Source organism: Ctenopharyngodon idella, chromosome 17, assembly GCF_019924925.1.
Source record: "Ctenopharyngodon idella isolate HZGC_01 chromosome 17, HZGC01, whole genome shotgun sequence".
Lineage (NCBI taxonomy): Eukaryota > Metazoa > Chordata > Actinopteri > Cypriniformes > Xenocyprididae > Ctenopharyngodon > Ctenopharyngodon idella.
Genome location: NC_067236.1, coordinates 30,287,238 through 30,301,952, shown reverse-complemented (window position 1 = coordinate 30,301,952; position 14,715 = coordinate 30,287,238). Strand labels below are relative to the sequence as shown.

Genomic DNA, 14,715 nt, shown 5'->3' with positions numbered 1-14,715 from the left:
CAGTACATTTATATCTGTGGAGTAGAGGAAGAAAAAGACTGCTGGCTTTTGCAACGCAAACATCTCTATCCATTGACATGCCTTTTATATCTCTGCGTACGGAAAAAACAAACAAACAACCTCAGCCAAAGAGCAACTCATAAGCAATATCCCAGTACCTAGCTCATATTGATTAGTTCACTTCAAAGCTCTGTGCATCCCTAATGCAACTTGCTCGTCTTTGCAAAGAGCTTTTTCCACTTTGATGGGGATGATGGTATTGATAGCACTGTCACAATGTGAGCAGTTCGTTTTTTTCCCCTCCTGTCTCTCTCATCTTAATCTTAATATCCACTAATGACAACACTAGATTTCTCACTTTGAGAGGTGTTCAGCATTCAGAGGACTTTAATTCATAGTGCTTGCAGAGCCCTATTCACTCATCACGAAAGGTGTGATGCTCATTAGTGCAGCCCTTTGAGTCTGTTTTAGGAGACTGAATAGATATTTTAAAGGTGTCTGTGTGGACACCCATATAGATGGTGCAAACGTGGGAAAACTGCCTCCATTGGTCATGACAGCTAAAAGCCAGTATACCAGCTAGCTTTTGAGAAAGATAAGTAAGAGAAAATACAGTCAGCCAATAATTATCGCAAAATAAATTCTGACAGTGTGATCAGGACCCTAAAAAGTCAGTTATACAACGTCATTATACAAAATTATTTGTCTGATTGTGTTTTCAAATCAGAATCAGTTATTGCAAAGAGATTTGTAATAATTTGTGGTAATGACTGTACATTATCAGGGCTGTACAGTGCGACAGAAAATCTGTCTGTGCGATGAATAAATTAATAAATGGTTAAAATGGCCAAATTACAGCAAACCTCAAAATGGCCAAATATTGGCCGACAAATTGGCCTGAAGTTTACCAACAGAATACCGCAATAGATCTGTCAGAATCACATATCCCAGAGAGTCATGTGAGAGGGTGATGGGCATATTTCTACATTGATACAGTGATGAGGGAATATCTTTTTTTTTTTTTTTTTTTTTTCATTTAAAGGGATAGTTCACCTAAAAATGAAAATTCTGTCGTTACAAACCGATAAGACTTTTGCTCATATTGGAAACAGAAATTAAGATCCTTCCATTGAAAGTTCATGTACCAAAAATGTTGACATTTCTAAAGGTTGTTCTAAAGGATTTTCTAAAGACATCATAAAAGTAATCCATATGAATTAAGCCATTTAATCTAAGTCTTCTGAAAAGACATGTTCTCTTTATGTGATGAACAAACACATACATAGATTATATGAATACATCAAATATGATTAACAGAAGCTCAAACGTGCTGGCTTGATGCACAAGAACAAATGAAAAGTTTGTTCTCGCATGTCAAGCAAGTAGTGTTTGAGCTTCCTTTTACCAAATTTAATGTACTTTATATATTTGCGTTGATCAATGTTTATATGTGAATAAAAGCTTAAATTAAATCTGTTCTTCATATATAAAGCGGTCGTGTCTCTTCAGAAGACTTGAATGTTTACCTGAATGTTATGTTTACGGTACCTTTATGGACTTTTTGAAGCATCAAAGTTTTGGTTACATTCCTTTAATCAAGGGATAGACATCTGTTAGTTTTTATTAAAACATCTTCATTGGTGTTTCGAAGATGAACAAAAGTCTGATGTGTTTGTAATGACATGAGACATATATATCCTATTATTCATTTAAATATAATTTAAGGAATTGGCTTCTTGATGATCAACAATGCTAACAGTGATGTTGTTTTTACATCCATGAAGAGACTCTATTAATATTATACTTTTATTATCTTAGTGTATTATATGTGGCCATTTTCTGTATTGTACCCTTTTTTTCTCTCTCTCTCTCTCTTTCCCTCTTTTTTCTTTTCTGCCTAATAACACCAGGCAAAATGGGTGCTGATGAGAATTTGCCTTTTGACTAACTTGGGTAACATTTATTTGAATATTAATGTTCAGTGTCCCTTTTTAAATAAATAAAATCAATTTATGACACAATTTTAATTTTTGGGTGAACTAACCCTTTGAGTATACCTGTAAACCATATGTTTTCTAATTTACTAAACTAAAGTTGTTTAATATCCCAGAAAAGAAAAGGAGAAGCATGGAGCTGATTCCTCTGACTGCTCGGATGGTAATGACACACCTGGTCAATCATTTGGGACACCATCCTCTCAGCGGCGGCCCAGCCCTCTTAAACAGCCTAGTCAGTGAGAACCACGATAACCCCTATGTAGAGTCTTCCGAACTCTCCTCTGAAGTCTTCAAAAGCCCCAATCTACAGCTCTTTGTCTTCAATGACAGCACACTAGTCTCATACCTTCAGATCCCCTCTGATAATTCCAGCACGGCCGCAGTAAGTGCCAACCCGAGGGATCATTCCTCTGAGGTCCGCGTCATCGTCAGGGACATCTCGGGAAAGTACTCGTGGGACGGCGGCGTTCTCTTCTGCACTTTGGATGGAACTGGCTTGAGTTCCAGTGGCAGCAGAGATCAGTTGTCTCATGACACTGGTCGCTCTGAAAAGCAGAGCTCCGTCCGCTCCAGTAATTGCTCCTCTGAGTTGGAAATGGAGGATGGTGTGGATGTGTTGGACCAGCTACTGGAAGACCTCGGCCATAGCAGCCCTGAGTGCCTTCCGGAGCCCCAGTTGAGGCTCACCCAACCACCATCTCCACCCATGGGCATGAACCCTGAGATGGAAGGGCTCATCATGGATGCCATCCACAGACAGGCAAAGCAAGAGGATGAGGAGCTGATGCGGCGACAGAGTGAAGACCCCAGCGTCAGAGCAGAGAGACAGAGAGAGCCCACACACCAGGAGCCAAAATCACCATTTTACCTATGCAGACTTCTCCTCAATGACCTCGGCATGAACTCATGGGATCGCAGGTACAATATTTCAAGGAAGTTGCTAGAAAATAATGAACTTTCACAGTAAAGATTCTTAAATAAATAGTACATCACAAGATGGAAATTCAGTCATTTATTCACCCACTTCTAAATGCTTTGGCTTCACTTTTCAGGATGTGTACGGCACTCTTGGTGTTTATTTCATACCTGCAAACTCATTGCCTTTCACAATTCTGACATTGAAATAGGTCATTCACGTGATTTGTGCAAATCCGTTGAGTTTTGTGTATGTCCGAAGAGAACCGAGTGCCTTTAGAACAGTTTTGTTCACTTTTTTTCTTTTGCAATTCGTATAATGCCTAAAGTAGCCTTTATGAGTGCAGCTTATACAGAGGTTACCCGGGTAGCTGCTGTATTTCTGCTGTTCCATAAGCACTACCTACTGGCAGAGAATGAATTTGCTTTTTTTGTTTAGACCATTGCAAAAATCAGCCCATTATTTACGCAGCATACACGCTATGTTGTAAATGTTAACCGATGGATCGACCAGAATCTAATGTGCATTCAAAAAAATCTTACTGATCCCAAACTTTTGAACAGTAGTGTATTTAAGTAACACGGACAGAACAGGCACTAGTCACACAATTGGAACACTACAGTCTATCTTTCCTCTCCAGAGCATCCTGTTTGTTCTGGAACTAAAAGAGATCTCTTAAGGCTAGTTCACACTGCCACATTAATTACAACAATCACAGATTCCACAAAATGTACTAGCTGTGCCCTGTCTCATCCGATAATATTACTAGAACCAGTGCCTCTAATCTTCTTTTATTACGAAGACTTAAAGGGATAGTTCACCCAAAAATGAAAATTATCCCATAATTTACTCACCCTCAAGCCATCCTAGGTGTATATGACTTCTTTCAGAAGAACACAATCTGTGTTATATTAAAAAATATCCTGGCTCTTTCCAGCTTTATAATGGAAGTGAACTCCAATAACTACCGTAGTTATATAAAAAAAAAATAGCCTGGCTCTTCCAAGCTTTATAATGGGAGTAGTAGAGATTTTGAAGCCCAAAAAAGCACATCCATTCATCATGAAAGTAATCCATACGACTCCAGGGGGGTAATAAAGACTGTCTGAATTGAACTGATGCATTTTTGTAAGAAAAATATCCATAATTATAACTTTATAAATTGTAATCACTAGCTTCCAGTAACGTTTCGGCGTATGACATAGGATGTAGGAGTAGCGTAAGCTTAGGTGAGAGTAGAAGCCTCACGCGTTTCAAACAAATAGGGCTGGGCAACAAACTCAAGCTCCTCCGACATTTCTCTTTAAAAATTCTCATTTTAGACTTCTAATTTGTGACCGGTGTTTTGTTTTGCTCTATCCTCTGCGCTTCCATGTTCGTCAATACGTCATGCTAGCAACAACTAGACTCAAGGACAGCCAGTGATTCTAGTTTATAGTTATAAATATGGATATTTTTTTACGAAAACGCATCGCTTTGCTTCAGAAGGCCTTTTATTCACCCCCTGGAGAAGTATAGATTACTTATATGATGGATGGATGTGCTTTTTTTGGGCTTCAAAATCAGTTACTATTCACTCCCATTATAAAGCTTGGAAGAGCCAGAATATTTTTTAATATAACTCTAATTGTGTTTGGCTGAAAGAAGAAAGTCATATACACATAGGATGGCTTGAAGGTGAGTAAATTATGGGATAATTTTAATTTTTGGGTGAACTAACCCTTTAATTGTCCAAACCATTCCACACTGCATGTCGTGATAGATTCAACAAAACATAGGCACATAGGAAATGCATGCCTGCATGCTGTGCTTCTAGTTGGCCTGGACTTTGGTTGCCATGGGATAGTAGAAAAGATTTTAATAAAATGTCTCGCCATTTAATGTCTCGCCATTTATCTTTTGAAAAGTTTTATGATGTTCCATTTTCATTTCTCTTTGTAGAAAGAGCTTTCATCTGCTAAAGAAGAACTCCAAGCTCTTGAGAGAGCTCAAGAATTTGGACTCAAGGCAGTGGTAAGGGTTTCTGCCTCAGAATGTCTGGAAACAAGACAAAAACTTCTGATGTTCATGCATTAAAGTATCATACAGATAATCACACACCAAGTAAATTAGTGACATGGAAACTGAATCATATCGTAACTTCTTTCTGACTCTTCTGCACTTAATGCTAAAAATCAGCAGCAAACAACAGCATGCATTTGGAGAGCTCTATCAAGCAGCCTAATGCCAGTCTACAGAGAGTGGCTAAATCCTTTAAAAGCACTATTAAGGAGACATGTCTTAAGAACACTCTCAGATACTCCGCTCCTCACAGCCTAATCCTGCCCACGTCTGGCTGATCACAGATCCACACTTCTCAGCCAACAGCGATCAATAGGCACTCAGAGTGGCTAATTACAGAGGCTTATTAAAGAATACCCCCAGGATCGGGCCACCGTTTCCCTCTGCAGGCATAGCCGGCCCACTCATGGCAACCGCTGACTGAGCATGCCAAACATCACACTGCAAGGGCATGAGGCTTCCTTAGCAACACTGCTCAAAGAGGGACACACTGCTCACACATACACAGCGCATACCAGTATTGTATTTATTAGCCAATAGCTGTGAAGTTACAATATACAAATATTTTGATATATTGATATAATCAATATATCAATTGATATAATATTTTTTATATATATATATATATATATATATATATATATATAAAACGGTTAGTTCCTGTCCTTGATTCTGATTGGTCAATAGCTGTGATTTATTCACGATAAAACACGGCTATGGCTGCTTCACCCAACGGTTCTGTGTATCACTACACAAAACCCTTAGCAACTAGTCTTAGCAACCTAAACTGTTTTTCAATTGATATTGTTCATTGAAGCTTACTGTATTATGTAGAAGAGTATTGTGAGAGAGAGATCGATTGAACGAGTTTATTACCTGCATTCAGATTTAGCATTTTCGTTCAGGTCAGTCCTATGTTCATAATAAAAGATATGTTTAAATGTCCGCTGCGATATCTTGTCCTTTTAACAGTTAAGGGGTTTTCCTGTGACTGACAGCGCTAGTCAAAGCATTTGTCAGTTGCGTCTTGTTCCGTGTTCACAGCAATTCAGTCTTGTCAGTATAAAAGTCTTCGCTACTGAGTGGCTCACTCATAAAAACAGTCTTTGCCACCATCTAATGGCATGATAATGTAACTTCTGTTGCTGTTCACGGTCAGGGACTATTTTTTTCCGGCGAAAGGAAGGCTTCTAGGGATTTTACTTTATGAAAGTTGCATTGTTACATATTTTTGGCTTTAATATTTGTATTGTGTGGTAACGAGTACCTTATTGCTTATAAAAGCAATAAGGTACTCGAGGCTAGTGCTGTATCGTGAATATCGTGAAACTCCGCTTTGCATCGTGCCTAACAACGCCCTTCAGCCGTGACTTATTCATGATACAGCACAGCCTCTCATACCTTATTGCTTTCAAATATATGGATGAATTTAATGAACATAACAAAGGTTTTGACATATATAGGTTACCGGATATCCTATTACTTGACTACATTTTTTTAATGAAGTTACACAACTGCTCTTTAGGGAGAGCACTATTAAAATGAACAATTATGAAATATTAAAGCATCATATTTCCACATTCCACATTTTGCACTCAATCTTCATACCACACAACGTCTACTCTTTTACCAAAAAGGGAACATTTCATAAAATCGTGACACCCAGGAATTAAGATCAGTTAGACTCTTTCTACTGTGTGCCAGGATAAAAAATACATTGTCCTTTTATTTCTCAATCTATTTTCTCTATTTTTACACAGATTTTAGAGTTGACTTGTATTCCTCAAGCTCTACCATTCAACAATGTTAACTTGTTATTAAAAAAAAAAAATCATTATTTATATATCATTTTATGTTTATTTTATGTTGCAACCTTATGCTAAAAAGTGTCACTTATTATTATTATTATTATATATTTTTTTTTTTACATCAATCTGAGCCGAAATTATAGTTAACTAAAACTAAAGCCATAAAAAAAAACTTGGTAACACTAATTTTTAATAAAAACTAATGTAAAAATGACAAAAACACAACACAATTACTAAAACTTCAACTAAATGTGCAAAGTGTCATAACAGACACTTTGCTCAGGTGCATCCCATTCTTCTGGATCATTTGATTACATACACTGAGCACATCAAATATGGTGACAACTCAGATGTCATGATGTTACAACTTTTTGCATGATGTCAGTTCATCTTGTGTGTTTTTGTTTCCAGTCGAGAAACGCACAAAATTGCCGTGTTCTATATTGGAGAAGGCCAAGAGGACAAATTCTCCATTCTGTCCAACACCGAGGGCAGTCAGGCTTATGAGGACTTTGTCTCTGGGCTGGGATGGGAGGTGAAATAACACATACGTTCCACTTATTGAGTCTGTAGTGAGCAGGGATCATGCCCTGTGACTATGTCAGAGCATCAGGAAGTTTCTCTCTCTCTCTTTCAGGTGAATCTGGCCACTCACTGTGGCTTTATGGGTGGTTTGCAGAGAAATGGCAGCACAGGTAGCACAGCGCCATACTATGCCACCTCTAACGTGGAGGTCATCTTCCATGTGTCGACTCGCATGCCTTCTGACTCCGATGACTCCATCACCAAAAAGGTAGTTGCTCATTTCCTGCTTGACAAGACCCATACACATTTAAAGGAAACCATTATGGTTTTAGATGAGTGATTTACCAATAAACGGGTAGACATTTGTCATTTATCAGTATCATAAATGACATCACTGCTTGGTCAAAAGTGCAGGCATTCCAGTCACATTCACAGAGGAAATGAGAAAGAAAAAAGTGCAAGCTCTTTGGTTATAAAATGACCTTCCGTTAAACCATGCCCTCTTAGTCACTGTGGCTATCATTAACAAGCTTTCCTTTTGGTGTTTGTTCTGCCACTGTCAAGCAGCGAGAGAGAAGCAATCAAATCGAGTGAAAACTGAGTGCATTTGTAATCTAGTAATCATATCTAGTCACCAAAATTGTCTCAAGTAAGCCATGGAAGTCTGCAAACTGGACAAAGAAATGTATGATGAAGCTTTAGAATTAAAGCATTTGTCGTATTTATTTGAAAATGCTTGATGAGTAAAATAAGTCAAATGATATCTCTTTATGTATGTGTGTGTGCTTTGGACGTTGTTTTAAATTAAAAGCCCGCTCACTAAAATACACATTTGTAAAGAAAAGTCAATCAGCAAATTAAAAAAATGTGTATATGTATTTATTATGTTAAGTATGTGGGTCAGGGCTGATAACTTCTGACACGTAGCGTGGTTGGTTAGTAACTTCTAGTTGTGCCCCTTTTTCACTCTTCCTCTTCATTAACATGTCAAATCTCACTGCTGTCTTGTTCGAATAAAGAAAAAAAAAAAAACTAATGAATCGCACATTTTTCTGTAATTAATCGTGATTAATCACACCTAACATTAAAGTTTTTAATATATTTTTATATTGTAATGCTTTCACATTGAATCTTGAAAATAATGTAGAAACAACATAAAGACAGTATATTTTAAATATTTGTTTAATGGCATCTGTTTACTAAGCACTATGAATAAATGCCAGAATCACTGATACCTCTTGGATTTTTTCCTCAATTTTAGCCATTAATTACAGCCATTCAACATTACAGTATAATTGAAAGCTATCAATTTTAACCAGGGCTTAAAAACAGGAAAGAAAGAAAAAAAAAAACGGTCAGTTCACTCCGAACAGAATCGTTATTTTAATTTTTCTGTTCATGCGTTCCATCTGTAACATTACAGTTCCGAAAACTGTTTGATTACAAAAAATACCAGTTAAAGGTGCAATATGTAAGAATTTTGCAGTAAAATATCCAAAAACCACTAGGCCAGTGTTATATATTTTGTTCACTTGAGTACTTACAATATCCCAAATGTTTGCAACTCTTTGTAAATCGTGAGGAAATTGCAATTTTAACCAAGGCTCCGGGACGTCGCTTGTCAATACCTGCGTTACCCTCGGTTTCTGGTTTTATTTTGTAGAAACCATGGAAACACCAAAGACGCTTTAACATTTAAATGTTTTAATAGAGAAGGGAACAACTGTTTTGATATATTTATAGACAGAAAACTAATTATTGTTATAAAGCTCAACACATTGAGTCTTATTGAAAATTAGCCTTATCTAATTTTCTTGATTTATTGTGAGTACCATGCTTTACCATGCCTCAGAGAAAAAAAAAACTATTTTGTGAAGTAGCTAACATAGCATAATCAGATGCAGCTTTATTTTTAGTAACAGTAATACAGCATTTTCTCCATCATACAATAAATTTTAAAATTAATTGCATGCCATTTATCAACACAAGTCATCCAGCATTTAATCTGATATTCTAAAATCTTACTGCAGTGTAACAGTGTCTCACAGCAGCCGCCGAGTGAATGCACAGAGTAATGTTATAACATTTTCAACACACTCTGCTGGTCAAACGTATCTAATATGATAAACAGGGCTGCGTTACCTCATACTCATGACCGGAAAAGCGGAAGCGGCACCGGCGACTGTGGCATAATAAAAGTTCCGCTGCTCGTGAGGCGTGTTGCGCAATCGCTCCAGCGGCCTCGTTCAGCTCCCACGACACTCGGTCCTGCTCTGCTTCATACTACAGTAACGTTAATAATCGCATCCATGAACATGATTTCTTCCCGAGTCCTATCCCAAATTCTATTCCACCGTCCGTTGAGGTGAAGACCACATGTCCCAAGATTCCGCGCTCAGACTTGGCATCATCAAGCTACGCCTTTGTTTTGAATAGGCCTCTAGCGGACAGAAACTATTACATATTGCACCTTTAATACCATAATTTTATTACTTTTTATTTATTTATTTATTTTTTGCCTATACTTTATACCAGAGCTTGAATAGAACTTTATACTAAATTGTAATTTCAAATAAGCGTCTCTATTCAGAATGATTAAACTTGATTTCGTTTTCGTTTTTTTTATGTTCCTGTTAAAATTACATTCGTTTCCGGTTTTTGCTTTCGTTCCTTGAACCGTTTCGGAGCTCTGATTTTAACATTTAATATGCTTTCAAAAATATAACAGCTTTTAATTTAAGTTAACTTAAAACGATCTTCACATAAACTCATTGTAATAAATGTCACATTTAGCTGTGCCTTTAATATATCAGGGCTCAACGCTAAGGTTTTTCTTTCTGGCCCAGTCGGGACGGTTTAGATTTTTACCTGCCCTGCTAAAATGCACAAAAAAGTTATTGTCTTCGTTGTTTTTGACCCATGTAACCTTGTAATCAGTGCTTTAAGATTTTCAGATAGGTCTAACAGGTAAATATACAGAAATTGAATAATCAAACACTGCACAGTCTTCACTGCATAAATTATAAATTGAATATAGATTAATCCTTATTAAAGCTACAAAAGTTCAGTTAAGAGCAGTGAGTGATTTTCTCTTTGTCTTTTGTTCTTTGATTAACATTAATAGAAGACAGCAGCAGGTTTATTAGGCTGCTGTCACTTTAAGACTTGACGCACATGACGCGGATCTGACACACATCCTATTTTCTCACAACTCTTTACATTCATTTTAACACACATTGTGCGTTTTTCTCCGTTCAAGCATGACAAAGAACTCATTTCAGGTGTTTGTTCACATAGAGCCGCTTCTCAGACAGCACGCCAGTACAGATTTGAGGTTTTTTTTTCTTTTTCTTTTTTCATCTTCATGGTTTTATAGTACTTTAATGAATGATAGCGTGATCATATACTGCAACGCAGCCAAAGAATGACAGAGAAAATGGATGCTGCATTAAGTGCATTAATTAATTTTTTTTTTAAAAATCGCATCTGTTAACGCATTAATTTTGACAGCACTTATATATACAGCACTTATATATATATATATATATGTATGTATACAGTGCTCAGCGTAAATGAGTACATCCCCTTTGAAAAGAAACATTTTAAACAATATCTCAATGAACACAAAAACAATTTCCAAAATGTTGACAAGACTAAATTTTATATAACGTCTGTTTAACTTATAACATGAAAGTAAGGTTAATAATATAATTTAGAGAACAAAATTTTTCAGTTTTAGTTTTTCAGTTTTCAGTGATGCAAAAATGAGTACACCCCACTGAAAGTCTCTGGAGCAAAGCTAAATTTTAGACTACAAATGTCTAATTTAACAAGAATTCAACCACAGGTGAGTCTAATTATTCATTACACAGGTGTCCAGCAGGCAGTTAACTATAAAAGGGTGTTAAAACCCCTTCCCATTTCATGCTGTCAGCAATGGCACCACATCAGTCAGAATACTGTAGCAAAAGTGGTACAAAAATTTTTTAAAAAAGATGGAACTGCAACCATCTCACAGAGACGTCCAGGTCGTCCACGGAAGTTAACACCTCGACAGGAGCATCTTCTGATGAGAAGGGTTGAAGAAAATCGGCATGCAATTTCACCACAGTTGTCTAAAGAAGTAGAAAGCCAAACTGGGGTGACTATTTCCCGTGACACAATACGGCGTACACTGCAGAGGAATGGAATGCATGGGTGCCGTCCACAAAAGAAGCCTTTTCTAAAGCCCAGGCACAAAAAAGCCCGCCTAGAGTTTGCCAGGGCCCATGCTGACAAAGATGAAGACTACTGGGACTCTATACTCTGTAGAGATGAGACCACGATAAATGTTTTTGGAACTGATGGCTTCAAAACTGTATGGCGTCGCAAAGGTGAGAAATACAAAGAAAAATGCATGGTGCCTACAGTGAAACATGGTGGTGGCAGTGTCCTTATGTGGGGCTGCATGAGTGCTGCTGGTGTCGGGGAGCTGCATTTCATTGATGGCATCATGAATTCACAGATGTACTGCTCTATACTGAAAGAGAAGATGCTACCATCATTCCGTGCCCTTGGTCATTGTGCACTTTTCCAGCATGACAATGATCCTACACACACATCTAAGGCCACTGTTGGATTTCTGAAGAAGAACAGGGTGAAAGTGACTCAGTGGCTCCTGATCTGAACCCAATCGAACACCTATGGGGAATTCTGAAGAGACAAGTTGAGCATCACTCTCCATCCAGCATCCAGTCTCTAAAATGAATGAAAAAAGATAGATGTTGCAAAATGTCGCCAACTTTTTCATTCCATGCCTAGAAGACTTGGTGCTGTCATTAAAAATCATGGAGGCCATACAAAATATTTGTATGTAGTAGTTTTTGTTGTGGGGTGTACACATTTTTGCATCACCCTAATTTGAGTAAAACTGAAAAATGTGTAATTTAAGTTATATTATTAACCTTACTTTCATGTTATAAGTTAAACAGATGTTATATTAAACTTAGTCTTGTCAACATTTTGGAAATTGTTTTTGTGTTCATTGAGATATTGTTTAAAATATTATTTTTCAAAGGGGGTGTACTCATTTACGCTGAGCACTGTATATATATATATATATATATCCCTAAAAAACACTTATTGAAACCGTTTCATTCAGTTTAAAATGGTGATTTAATGATTGCACTTCGTCGTGCAGACTTGACAGCAGGTGAGTGACACTCATGTGAAGCGTGACTTTTGGACCGTGCTGCTGGTTGCACGGCTCTGTCGGACTGCTGCAAGCTGCGAGACCGTGTCGTCAGCAAGGGAGCTGAGCATGTGCAGGTTTAGTAACAGCTCTCAGTCTCTGGACTCCTGTGCGCGCTGTGACCGGGGCCCCGATCAGCACATTAACTCACGCCGCAAGGGCCAAAGGCCTGCCGGATACCAGCAGGGACCTGCTATCGAATTCCGCCTGTGTCGGCGGGATAGCGATCGACATGCGTTAGCAGGTTAACTCTGGCAAAATGAGCCGGTGGGAACCTGCTTAGTTTGAGCGCTCAATCCGATCATGCGCAGGCCTGCAGAGAGAAAAATTCATCAGGCTCCCGGACATTGAAGCCTCTCACCGTCAGAGCTCATATTAGCCCGTCTCAGCCACACTCCGCTTCCTCCGTTAGGCGAAGTGAGGGAGTGCGTGTGCCGCGAGCCATGCTCGATTCATTTTGGACATCAGACCCCGTAATTGCCGCGCTCCCTCTCTGGCAGCGAGAGAGGGCGACTGTTGGGCGGCACGTGTGTGGGGAGGGGTGAAAGGGCTGTTTTATCAGCCACAGGCAGACAGGAAGTAACTCCTCTAATTTGCAAATGCAACTTTCAGAGGTAGTGAGAGAAAGGAGGGGTGAAGAGACGACAGCGAGGAAAACAGAGGGGGGGGGAAGAGAAGAATTCCTGAATCCAATTGAGTGCTGGGGGGCAGAACGGAGCAGAGCAGCTGGCCAGGCTAGTAATGCAGTTACTGGGAGGGTGTTTCCATGCGAGGCCCGGTGTCAGGAGGCACCTCACACACACACACACACTCTCTCTTTTGTTTCAAAGGGAGGGACGCTGCTTCTTTACAAGGCAGCATTTAAGCTTCAGGGCATCTCTTGCTCTGCTCAGCGTCTGTGTGTTTAGAATCTATGTACACTGAAAAAAAAATTAAATAAAGATTATTGGAGTACAAGAAAATACTATTTCAGTCTTTCAACTACAAAATTTCACATTTTAATTCAATGTGTTGCTGATGCTTTGTAATTTTTTGTGAAATTTATTAGCAATTTCAGAGTGAATTGTTTTTACACCAATTTGTTTTTCAGTGTAAAGCTTATCCTCTATGCAACGTATGGCCACTAATATCCTCATAATTTCATATTTGCTAATGCAAATGCCACTATTTCTATTGTTCATACTTAAGGTATTGAAGTTTGAACAATCCTTGGCATTAAACAATTAAAGCATACCCTTAAGTCTTAAATTCAGTTTGATCAAATTTAAGTCAAAAAACCACTTAAATATATTAAATGGTATAACTAAAGTCTTAGTTATGATTTATGAGGTCTTAAATTTGGAGATGAAAAACAGGAATCACTATACAGCCTAATGTGATTATTAAACTTTAAAAGTTGATAACTTAAATGTGAGCGCTGTGCTTTCATAGTTAAAACACGGCATTGTTGCACTTCTACAGGCTCATGGTTTCAGAGCAGTTCACAATCAATAAATACTGTGCATTTATGCCAAGCGATTGCTTATGATCTAATTTTGATAAGTTATGACAATGTCTACTTTTTTTTTCTAATATGCTAATATGGTTGTAATATGGAGTGTGTATTTTATCTCACTTATCATTTTAATTGAGCGGCTGTAAGTAGTAAAGCATTGACATTTCAAAATAAGAGTCAGTCTTGTTTATAATTAATAGTCCTGTATTATACATATAACAGTATATCGTATATCATATCCAATATCAGTCGGCTTAAAATTTGTATGTATTTATATATTGGTACACAAACTAATTTCAGTATATTTTGAATGAAACATTATTTTTAACTTACAGTTACCCTGTTTACAATGTTTTACCTGTTTTGAATGTATGCCCCTGCCTGTTTAATCAAGTAAAAGAATCTTAGGGTGTGTTCACACTTGGCATGTTTGGTTCGATTAAAACAAACCCTGGTGCGATTGCTCTGTTAGTGCGGTTCATTTGAACGTGTGATCGCTGCCATCTGAACCATGGTGCACGCCAAACAAGCGGACCGAGACCGCTGAAAAGATGGGTATCGGTCCGCTTCCAAATAAACTCTGGTGCGGTTCGAATGATATATGAACGCAACACGGACCAAAGACATGTAAACTAACCAAAAACAGGAACATGAGACCCTAAAAAGGACAGAATGCTCACGCA

The 14,715-nt window shown here is 38.0% G+C and overlaps 1 protein-coding gene across 6 annotated transcripts in view; it reads left to right on the top strand.

Annotated features, from left to right (window-relative positions):
* The window catches only part of ralgapa2 (Ral GTPase activating protein catalytic subunit alpha 2), a 174,705-nt gene that overhangs the window by 112,442 nt on the left and 47,548 nt on the right, over positions 1-14,715 (top strand). For all 6 annotated transcript variants that reach the window (XM_051869184.1, XM_051869180.1, XM_051869182.1 and 3 more), the window contains 4 exons: positions 2,111-2,915; positions 4,855-4,926; positions 7,194-7,317; positions 7,420-7,575. In XM_051869184.1, coding sequence (XP_051725144.1) covers positions 2,111-2,915; positions 4,855-4,926; positions 7,194-7,317; positions 7,420-7,575 — 1,157 coding nt within the window. The remainder of the gene's footprint in view (positions 1-2,110; positions 2,916-4,854; positions 4,927-7,193; positions 7,318-7,419; positions 7,576-14,715) is intronic.